Source organism: Mandrillus leucophaeus, unplaced genomic scaffold (genome assembly GCF_000951045.1).
Source record: "Mandrillus leucophaeus isolate KB7577 unplaced genomic scaffold, Mleu.le_1.0 Scaffold324, whole genome shotgun sequence".
Taxonomy (NCBI): Eukaryota; Metazoa; Chordata; class Mammalia; order Primates; family Cercopithecidae; genus Mandrillus; species Mandrillus leucophaeus.
This window is the reverse complement of record NW_012103410.1, coordinates 2,230,474-2,242,516: the sequence shown is the minus strand read 5'-3', so window position 1 is coordinate 2,242,516 and position 12,043 is coordinate 2,230,474. Positions and strand designations below refer to the sequence as shown.

The window sequence follows — 12,043 nt, the reverse complement described above, 5'->3', positions numbered from 1 at the left end:
TCTTTCTGTTTCATCTGTCAGCAGCAAATGTAGGACGAAAGGAAAAACTAAATCAAGCAAGTGATGTGACAGTGCTTGAAAAATTATTAAAACACAATAAATGCCAGTTGCTATTTGCAGCAGCATCTTTAGTATCTCCTCCAAGAAAAATATTTTCTGATATTCCTGTCATAACATTTAATGATGAGCTTTTTTGGGAAACATTGTTAAAAGAATCTTTATGTGAAATGTTAATGGGAAGATAGGTAAATGTAACAATCCCTAAACTACAGGAGTTTTTTACCACATTCAAAACAGGACTGAATTAGAGCAAGGCCACAGGGTCAGGGAAGAAGAACAAGGACCAATATGTTAAACTGACCTAGGTTCAAGACCCATCTCTGCTTCTAGTGAGCTTTACGGTGTTACAAATTATTTAATGACTTTAAACCTTAATCTCCTACATGTGAAATGCTGGTAACAACAGGATGGATGCTATGGTGGTTTTATGATGATTAAACAAGACAAAGCAAATAATGTGCTTATCACCATGCCTAGCACATAGTAGGCATTTCATCTTTTTGAAGGATACCACCAATAAAGCCAAGCTATACATCAGGGACTCAAATTCTCAAAGGAAAGAAAATAACCAAAAAATGAAGTAAAATGCCAGATACTTTTTGGATCAAAGCACTGTATTTCTATTAATTTGGGACCTACGTAATAACATATACCGCTCTACTGAAAAATAAATGTGGTCTTCTCAGAAATAAGTTAAGATGGGTAAACCCCTTACCAAAGACCACAGCCTGATACTGCCCCTGGATTCGTCCTATCCATTACTCTTCTCAAAATCTGATTGTCGAAAAAAACAAAACAAAACAAAAACAAAAAACAAAACCACTGGTTACTATGGGAACAAGCACACCAAAGATAACATCTAAACAAAAGGGCTTTCACCTTCCTCTAACCGCCCATAGCTCTTAGTTTTATGTCTCTTCTTACTGCATTTATCACATTCTACCTTATACTATGGTCACTTGTGCGGGATCTGATCTCTCCGCCTACATGGTAAGCTCTCTGAGTGCAGAAACCTTGCTTTATTCATCTTTGAATTTTCTACAAAGCCTTGCACAAAGAAAGCAGTAAATAAGTAGTTTGCTGTGGAGGGAAAAAAGAACATGTACTAAAAAAGCATTGCATAACTGAACACTATGCCTACACTATTTGACCTCTCAGGGAAAAAATTAATCAAACCTCCCAGCCACTTGACTGGTAAGAATTATACAATTAACCCTATTTTACAGGCTGGAGAACAGTTTAAGAATTCTAATTCCTGCTGAATAATGATGGAGTTAGAATTCTGGCATACTCATGCTAAAATAATGGTCAACATAGTTTCTAACAGATTTAGCTTTCTTTCTGAAATCATAATTTACTAAGTCTATTCTTTACAAATAGCTAAGTGCATCTTTTAATAATGAAACTAAAATAATAAATTGAATTAGGCAATAATTGTCATGCTGAGTTAAAATAAGTATCCCATGCTAGAGATCATTTTTCCCTACCAGCAGGAAGCCACTGTGCTGATCTGGGGTTTTTACCTGGTCCCTCAAGGTCCAATGATACTGCTGCATAATAACAAGGTAAATTCATGACGAGCAAGTTGATGGGACATACCATACCAGCGTATCCATGTACAGCAATTGGCAGGGCTGCCTTCAGCAAAACTGTAAACCCCATCCATAGGGCTGAGCTGTCAAAGTATGAACAGCATCTAATACAAAGGAATTAATAATTTAACTGATAGATTTATCATTTTCCAAGTCACTGAGCTTGATTCTAATAAACATGTTTTGTGTCAAATGCACGACTATTTTATTTGATGAAAGATAGACTAACGGAAAAATATTTGTATAATGTTTGACTCAAATCAGAAACCGTATTACCATCTACTGACAGTATATAAATTACAAGGTGGTCCACTTGGTATTTTTCTCCTGAGATTAGCATTTAGGAGGATTTCCTTATCTTGTACTGGCTTTAAGATAATTCAATTCTTTTGATATCACAGATGACAATATTTTTTGATATCATGGATGCAAATACTGAAAACACATAAAAGAAAAAGACAAATCTGCATTTTAACTATCTCCAGCATCTAATGTTGAGCCTTAAGGTCTAATCCTATTCTCCAATATTGCATATAACAGCAAATTAAAGCAATAATATATTTTTTTCGAGGAAGAAACTACCCTTTTGTCTCCTCAGACTTTTGCCTATGATCTCCAGGAATAAATAAATAGTGGAGAAATACACTACCTGTAGCCACAATGTATTTGTCTTTTCTCCTGGAGTGTGACATTTTGAAAAGGAAAATATTTCCCAGTTTCCTACTTACAGAATAAAGGTGAGCTTCCAGGGGGAGGGGTGTGCAGTGAGGAAGGAAGCCACGTTCCCAGCAGGTAGGGCTGTAAAATGCTATGTCCGAAAGAAAGTCACAGTGACCTTTCCAAGAGGTGGAGAGGGCAGCCACCCACACAGCATTAGTTAAGGACTGATGACGGGCTGGCCTGAACTAAAGTCTCCTACCCACTAGCCTGTGGAGCATAACACACATAAATGTCATGCCCAGATAGGCTCAGGGGATAAGAAACGCAAGCGTACTGCTTCCCAATACCCAACAGCCATGCATCACATTGAGGAGTGATTCACAAAGAGAGTGAGGGCATATACAAATATATGTGCATGTGTACATATGCAGGCATATATGTATGTGTGTGTACATGGAGATATGTATATGTACAAATGCACTCACATGTATCAGAGCCTTGAATGGAGACGGAAGCAAATGAGGAAGGTGCAAAAGAGGGCATGGATTTTTAAAAATCTGATCAACACCAGCCAAGAGCAGCCTTCCAGCTCCCTATCACACAGGATGGTTTAGGGAATAGCTTGTTCAGGCCCAGAGATGATGCAAATGATCCAAAGTAGATTTCAAATGGGGAATGGGTATGAACAAATTGTGTGGCAGGGAACAACAATGGATAGTGGGTTTTTGATACTCAAAGAACTTATAACTTCGAAGGCTATAAAAGAAGAAAGTCAGACCTCTGAGGGGTGCTGGGGTGAGAGAAGAGGGCAGGGGACTGCCACCCTGCACACAAGAGATCAGCCTGACAGCAATTCTATGATTCATATTTACTTATGACTTAAACAGTGTTTCTAAGATGGGGGCCCATGGCTATGCTCACAGAATCCTCTACGAATGTTTTATTTATTTACTTACTTTTTTGAGACAGAGTCTTGCTCTGTCACCCAGGCTAGAGTGCAGTGGCATAACTTCTGCTCACTGCAACCTCCACCTCCTGGGTTCTAGCAATTCTCATGCCTCAGGCTCCTGAGTAGCTGGGATTACAGGCATGTGCCACCAGATTCAACTAATTTTTGTATTTCTAGTAGAGACAGAGTTTCATCATGCTGGCCAGGCTGATCTCAAACTCCTGGCCTCAAGTGATCTGCCTGCCTTGGCCTCCCAAAGTGCTGCAATTACAGGCATGAGCCACCTCGCCTGGCCCTCTATGAATGTTTTTAAATGTTGTGTTTCCTTAATTATAATCACACGCGCATACACACACACACACACACACCCCCACACACACACACAGACACTTACATGCTGGGTCATTGTTAGCCTCCAGTGATCCCTGTTCCAGCCTCTTAATCCTTCCGCATTTCCCTAGAAAATGGACTCTCCTGCTCTCCTACACAATTATTCTCCTCTCTTCTAAAACCTCCATCACCTTCTTTTCCTTCCTCACTCTCAACTAATGACATTTCCTGTTTAACGGAGAAATTAGAAACAGAAGACTTCCACGCAAGGTACAGTGTCCTTGCACCTCTACCTGCCTCCCCTGTCTGCCTTCCTCTGATGGTAGCAGCACCATCCATGAGGTGACCTCTCCTTTCTCCTATCTAACAGATGTCTGGGGATCATCCCTGTTCACCCATTTGAGAACATCAGTCTGGCACTGTCCCCTCCCTCATTCAATTTTTCCTTCTCTATTGAATCTTTCCCATTCACCCGTAAACATGCTTTTTTAAAAAAATCCTTTACCCAACATTCCTATTGAGCTATCACTCCACAGTTTTCATCCCTTGTGTTGGGAATTTCTCTCAAGAGTTATCTTTACTAACAAGTTATCTATCCTTGTTATCTCCTGTTCTCTCCTGCCAATCTCTTGAACCCAGTTGGACCAGGCTTTTGTCTCCATCACTCCACTGAAAACATTCTTGCCAAGGTCAAGTATGTGCTTCATTTTACAAATATCCTTGATCTATTGATAGCATTTGATGCAGCTTTTCACTCCTCCTTTCTTCAAACACTTCCTCTATTTGTTTTTTCGGAACTTCACTCTCTCTTCTACCTCATCAGCCTCTTCTTCTCAATCAGCGGATGCTTATCTATGCAACACCTGTGACAGTACCAGCCCACTTCTCTTCTCTACCTTCACTTACTCCCTAGATGATTCCACTCATTTCATAACTTTAAATGCCATGGGCACCACCAACTGTTCCTAAATTTACATCTCTAGCTCAGACATCTTTGAAATCTTGTATCCAAATCCCTACCTGATACGTCCTCACAGACAACACAAGCTTAACATGTGCAAAACTGAGTTCTTTATTCCATCCCAACCTGCAACTCAAACTCTCTTTCCCATCTCAGAAAATAGTAACTCCATTCCTCCATACTTTCAGGCCAAAACCTTGAGTAATCAAGTTCCTTCTCCCAAACCAGGAATTCAATAACTGCTTACCACTTCCGTTAGTCCTCACTCTGGTCCAAGTCACATCACCTTCACTATGTCATGGCAGTAGCCTGCCAAGGGACTCTCACAGCCATCTTATAAGGTCTCTATATGGTCTGTTCTCTACAGATCAATTGCAGTTCTCTGTTTAAAATTTTATTCAGATCATATCACTCTTCTGCTCACAGGCCTCCTGGTTTTCTGCCCTCTAACAGTAAAACCCAAAGTCTTCACCACAGGCTACGCAGTCCTATGTGATTTGGCCCCTGCTAACTCTCTGTGCCCATGACCTTGGCTCTGCCTGCACTGGTTTCCTGGCTGTTTTTCCAATTGCTTATAACACGCTTCCTGCTTCAAACATTTGCAAGTGCTGTTTGCTTTGGTCTGTTCAAATATTACTTAATTTGGAGAGCCTTCTGTGGTAGACAGAATTCTAAGATGACCCCAATAAACCCATTCCCTAGTGAACCTACCCTGCATCATCCTCTCCCTTTGAGTATGAACAGGACCTGTAACTATGATGGGACGTCACTCCTGCGATTAAGTTACGTCGCATGGCAAAGGTGAAGATGTAATTAAAGTTCCAGATCAGTTGATTCTGAGTTCATCAAAAGAGAGATTATCCTAAGTGAGGCCTGCTTAATCAGGTAAAAAACCTTGAACAGAAAGACTGAGGCCTTGGGGGTGAGAGTGGAGTAGGGGAGATGGTCCACAGCTGCTTCTGAAAGGGCAACAGTCATGTTGTAAACTGTTCGTGGCCTATAGGAGCTCAGGGTCTCAATCCACAACTGCAAGGAGCTAAATTCTGCCAGCAGCCCAGAAAGGCTTGGGAGAGGACCATGAGCTCCGAAGTGCATGCCTTAATTTCAGCCAGAGAGACACTGAGCAAACTACCCCGGCTCAACTGTACCCGGACTTCCAACCTACAGAAACTGAGATAATAAATGGGTGCTATTCTAAGTTGCTAAGTTTGTGGTAGCTTTTCACACAGCAACAGAAATCTCATATACCTTCTATAATATCGAATACCATCCCCCTTACTTTCTATCCTCCTGACATAAATTTTCCTTCAGACGACTTGGTATATCATACTTGCAATTTGAATATTTGAATTTTTCCTCTCCCCGGCTCTAGAAAGTAAGCTCCTTTAGGGCAAAAAGTATGTCTTTTCTTTTTTCTACTGATACATTACAGCACCTGAAACAATGCCATGCACATAGTAAGTGCTCAATAAATATTTATAGAATGAATGAATGTATTTACCGTTTTCATTTACTTTAGAACACAGTGATCTCAAAAAAGTTTAATACTGTTTAACTTACAACTTCCAAAGGCTATTTCTCAAACTGAAGTACAAGGACATCCCCCCACTTTCCACCCCACTCCAACAATTTCTGAGAGATTCATGAGTTCACAAATATGAAAAGTAAAAGTATAAATAACTAGCTTGTAAATATTTAGTGAAAACAAAAGTATACCAACTGCTATGTACTGAATCGTGGCCCACCCTGAAAAAAAATTCATATGCTGAAGTCCTAACCCTCCATGTGATGGTATTTAGAGATGGAGCCTTTGGGAGGTAATTACGTTTAGGTGAGCTCACGAGGGTGGGACCCAAGAGACACCAGAGAGCTTGCCCTCACTCCCTCTCCACCATGTGAGGACTCAGTAAGCAGACAGACAGCTGTAAGCCAAGGAGACAGTCCTCACCAGAAACCAGCCACGCTGACATCCTGATCTCCACAACTATGAGAAAATACATTTCTGTTGTTTCAGCCACCTAGTCTATGGTATTTTTTTTATGGCAACCTAAGTAGACAAATGTACCAACAATTAGGTATCAACAAGTGTTCAGTGAAAATAAGTCATACTAAAATACATTTCTATTATTAGAAAGTGTTTCTATGTCATTAGATTCAGGAAAATGTCATTAATGTGGTACGTGTTAACTTCAGCAACATATATAATAGATCCCTTTATGATATCCGTCTGAATAATTGGGTTAGATGTCCACTAAAAGGCACTGCATTTGTTACTGGTTGAACAACTGGACCAAAGAACACTAGTTCATTATTGAAAGTCACTCCAACAGTGAGTGGTTTCTAACAGATGTCAGGAGACTCTTCTCCCTCAAACTTCTAAACACCTTAATCAATGTTTCGGATAAAGACTAAAATGCAGGTTAATCAGATTGGCAATGGACATACATCTAAACACTGGAATATGACACACTGATGATCATGACTGAAGTATACAGTGGACAAGAAATGAATCAAAACTATCAGGTTGATTATTAGTGATAAATGATAAGTTGTATCTAGAGTTGCAGTTCAGAATTAGGCTTGTAGCCCTTTAAAAAAAAATCAGCTGTTTTGCTTGGCTGCTGAGTCATGCTGAACATGTCACCAATGTGCATGGACATTTCAAAAGGCAATGAAAACCTGGGCTGAGAAATATAAAGTGTGGATAAAAAAAAAAAACACATGTTCTTAATACTGTATTCCAGCCTGCTCAGACCACACCTGGAATCCTGTATTTAAATATGGGCACTACATACAAGAGGAACACAAAATAGCCACATAAAAAGAGTTATGAGGTCAAATAGGTTTTAGATGAAAGAAAGTTCAACAAATTCCCTTCTTATAGAACTTAAAATATTTAATATGTTAATATTCGTTGTGATTTCCAAAAAAAAAAAGTGTATGTGCATGTGTGTGCCTGTGCACAGACTGATGAATAATGTACGTTGTTTTTTAACTTATTTGAACATAGAACCCTTTCTTGCTGGAGCATCATGTAGGACTAGTGATCTAAGCCACAAACTTATGAAAACAACCTACACCCACAAGAGAAAATATAAGAAAGGCAGATGCAGACTAAATATTAATAAAGGTGAGCAACTAGGATTGCAAGAGCAATACACAAACTGTATCATGAGAAAAAGGCTAAAGATTCTTACAATATTTTGTCTAAGAAAAGAGAAGAACATTCCTCGCAAATTTACAAATGGCTCTCAGAAAAATAAGGGAATACATTTGTCTTACATTGCTCTAGTACCCAGGACGAAATAATATCTAAAGTTAAGGCTCAGTGGTACGTGTTTTAACACATTTTCCAGGAGACTTTTATCCAGACAGTCTGATATTTGCACTAACGGGGATTACAGCCCACAGGAGCCCAGAAAAGAAAAGTCAGTTTAATCTTCAGAAGGAGGAAGAACCATCCAACAATTAAGGCTTTTGTTAGTATTAAAGGGGCCACCATGAAGAAAATGTGAGTTTTAGTATGCACAGAAGCTAGGTAAACATCAGCAGGGACACTAAAAAAAAGATTCCTGCATATATAAAGTGGGCAACTGGACTGTTGGATTCTAAAGGTCACTTCCAACACTGCATGCTCAGTGTGCTAGACTAAAACCTCGGTAGTCTTGCTCACCATTGCACCTCAATGACAAACATGAGCCTGGCACAGAGTTCCTGGCACAGTGGGCTCCTCGTAAATATGGGCTGAATTAATGAATAACTGAACAAGTAAAATATAAATGAAAGAAGTACTTCGTTCGAAAGTCAGACAAAAAGGAAATGGACTATCTCATTCTTTAGTGACTGCTAAATTCATGAACTGTGAATAATAATCAAGGCTACTGTCAAATATAAGGACAACAGCCTTGTAATAATTTCACTTCTTGACTGGGAAATTAACTCTGAATTGAATCACACCAAGAGTTACTGTGAGGTTCCCTTGATAAATATGTGAAAATGCAAGACTATAAATGACCATCAGAAGTGGGGGTGATTATGGTGCCAACGGTCTACTTAGATGGACTATGATAACTCAGAGGGGTGGAAACTAACCTTGAGGATGAACCCACTTTTTGTAGCTACAACTCTGAAAATCCCTAGTGGCCAGAAATGAACCTTGATGATGAACCCGCTTTTTGTAGCTACAACTCTGAAAATGCCTAGTATATGCACGTGCTTTATTTGTTTAATGGTCAGAAGAAATACGTATAACTTCTTTTAAAACATCTTCAAAGATGTGACAGTATTCTGATGGAGCTGGTAAACTAAGCTGTTTATAATTCAGTTTAAACCGTTCTGTCTTATCAAATTCTTAGCAACGAATATCACAAAGAAGAACCTTTAAAAAATAAAAAAATAAAAAAAAAATCCTTAAAACGGAAAACGCTTTCATTCACTCGACTGCAGACAAAGACTGTACTGTCAGGCACCATATTTGTATTCATTTCCTAGAAGACTGAGATTTCTTTCAAAATATATCTGTCATTTTTCCACAGTGGCTGATCAAACTTGCCACTGAAAAATGTTCTGAACAGGCAACCTGTAGTACAAGCATGGTTTATTTCTGTCAGAGACCGACTGCTGAAGTGTGAAAGAAACTCATTAAAAATCTCTTACTGTGATCTTACATTGTAAAAAAAAAAGAAAAAGAAAAAAAAAAAAAACCTAAGAAAGAAAAGGCAAGGAAAAAAAACATAATGAAAGGTACACTGAGCCTGCAGACACACTCATACAGTGCTTTTCTTTCTTACTCTTCTTTAGCAAGCAATTAGAAGAGCACAATTAGCCCTGGGAATACAGCATACACTCGTGGTTTGGGGAAATCAAATAAGCTAACGATTTTATTTTATGCTAATATTATGAAAAGTTAACGAAGGAGATTAAAAAAATTGTACTATGGGAAAAACAATGCAGAATAAACAATAGCATTATTTACCTTAATCTCAAAACGAGGTTCACAGCGCAAGAAGCAGCTTCTCTGTAGTCTTCATTAGCACTGGGTGGACTCTTTAAAAGGAAAACAGCCAACAGCATTATAAACTGCATCAGGAAAGGAATGAATAAAATCACAATATCGCTCGATTCATAGAGCCACTTCTTTCTGGAAATTTCAAAACTAGATCTTTACACACGCAGGCCTTGTTTGACATTGTAACACCTCCATGTAAAGGTTGTCATGGTGCCTAATTCCCATCACAATTGTGGATATGAATGTTTCCTACGGAAAGCCTCAGTCATAGGAATGGCATCACGAACAACTTGTATAAGCTGTGGTAAGTCCAGCTACCAAAAATGGCACCTCACAAGCCACGCCATGGATGGTTACCATTGAAACTTGGGGACCACGAAGGCTGGGCACCTTAAACCCTGCAATGCAGAGGAAGGAGGGGCCCAGAAGATTCAGCCACTGTTTATCTTTCCTGCCTTTCTCACCTACAGCCCATTTTCTTGAATACTGATTATTAACCACAAATGTCTCCAATACACAGCCTCTCCCTGTTCTCAGGGAATCCCGGGACATGAGTAGACTTTACTGTTGGAGTAGAAAAAATAAGGCATTTCAGGTCAAGACTTGGCTCTGCCACTGACCTGAAACGCAACCATGAGCAAGCCATTCTCTGAATACTGCCCACCGTAAAAGGCTGCGGGGAGAATAAAATGATATATATGAAAGTGAGTCATAAAATCCTCTACAGTACTAGTTATCCTAATCCCTGATCCTGTTTCCTTTATTCTCTTTGCCCTCTGATCCATTATTATTCTTAACTTGCCTTTTATCATTCAACCAATCCCTACAGTTTATCTCAAAGTCTCTTACTGAGTTGCCTGATATAGTGCAAAGACCTAAACCGAATCCTGACTTGGCCTCTAACCAGTGGTGTGACTGTGGGGGAGCCACTTCACCTCTGTAAGTCTTCACTCCCTCAGCTATAAAATAAGGGCCCAGCATTAGCTATCTGACCTCAAACAGGCTTCCTGAAGCCAACAAAATCACTCTAATTATCTCCCCAACATATGGTTAATTTTATAAAACACAGACCAAGTAAAACAGAAATGAATTTAAATTGGATATGTAGAGTTTGAAAGAAAGAAAATTATGATCCTGACAGTGGTAATGCTTTATAGTACAACCACTTTGAGAACAAAAGGGCTTGCCTGTTAATTATACAGCAGAACCAGAATGCAGGCCTGGGCTCTGGTTCTATGCCCCTAGGTCTTTCCATGGATTGCTCAACATCCCTCATCACCTCCCACCATGACTCACAGCACACGTCTTCTGTCCCATAACTTTAATAAATATGCATTATAAATGCATGTCACAGTTACTGGACTATTATTTTTACAAGGCAAGTTGTAGAGATGAATTGGCCCATAAAATTCAATGATAACAGAATTATGAAAACAGGTTACAGAAATCCAACCAGGAGCAAAAAAGAAAAGTATCAATTAACCACAATGTTCTGTGGCTGGAATATAACAGAATGGTGTCATTTTCTTTCCTTTTCTTCTTTTCCACAGTACCAGCAATTTGAGGAGCAGTCTGGTAATCAATTCTCACTCCTGAGCCTATCATTTAAAGGTTGGAGGTCCCACAAAGTACGGTCAATAGCAACCTATTTAAAAAGAGAGCTTATAAACCCTTGATTTGGAGGCACTACCTTGAAATTGTCCATCTTTCTAAAACGCTGGTTTTTTAAAAGATCTGTCTACAAAGCATCTCAAACGGAATGACTGGCAGAGAAACATACCTGAGAGTCATGCACAGACAAGGACTGTATTTGTTCAGGGATGGTGCTGGCGTTCACCGCAATCTGTTATGAGAGCCATCGTTACAGCATTCAAGAAAGCCAAAAGGAGACACAGTGAGTGTGGTTACATTAAGTCCCAATTATCAGACCCAATAATTTCCAAACGATCATAAAGCAATGTTTACCAAAGTATGGCTCTTTGACTACCTGTGTTGGAATCACCTAGGACAAGTGTTAAAGACCCCTAGGACGCTCCCGGCCTATGACGCAGAATTCCACAGAGATGGAAGAGAATCTGTGTCTTTACCAAGTTCCCCAAACAACCCTCATTATACTGTTAAAGAACCACTAAGCTAAAGTGAAAAGGCATCAATTATTTGATATTTTAAACTTGATAACCAAAAGATGTCGTAGGATAATTTTTTCTCATTGGACAATTTCATCTAAGCTTAACAGACCCTCAATGAAAGAATGTTAGGGTTAATAAAACCTACCCCTTTAATTGTAACTAGGAGCAATTATTCACTGTATTTCAAAAATATATAAGGATAGTTGCATTTTTAAAAGACATTTACCCAAGAGAAATGCTAAAGTGATTGACAGGTTATACTCTTCTCTCAAAGTTAGAAACCCAACTCTAAGGTTACACCCAAATTATTTTTGCCTGGAGCTCTACTTTTGTGAACTCTGCCCTAGAGCAAAA

The 12,043-nt window shown here is 39.3% G+C and overlaps 1 protein-coding gene across 2 annotated transcripts in view; it reads right to left on the bottom strand.

The window, feature by feature from the left end:
• Positions 1-12,043, bottom strand: part of STK39 (serine threonine kinase 39) — a 237,794-nt gene that overhangs the window by 108,617 nt on the left and 117,134 nt on the right. Inside the window, exons 12-13 of one of the 2 annotated variants that reach the window (XM_011988161.1) lie at positions 11,341-11,403; positions 9,528-9,598 (exon numbers count right to left, since the gene is read on the bottom strand). In XM_011988161.1, coding sequence (XP_011843551.1) covers positions 9,528-9,598; positions 11,341-11,403 — 134 coding nt within the window. The remainder of the gene's footprint in view (positions 1-9,527; positions 9,599-11,340; positions 11,404-12,043) is intronic. The other variant, XM_011988162.1, reaches the window with a different exon arrangement.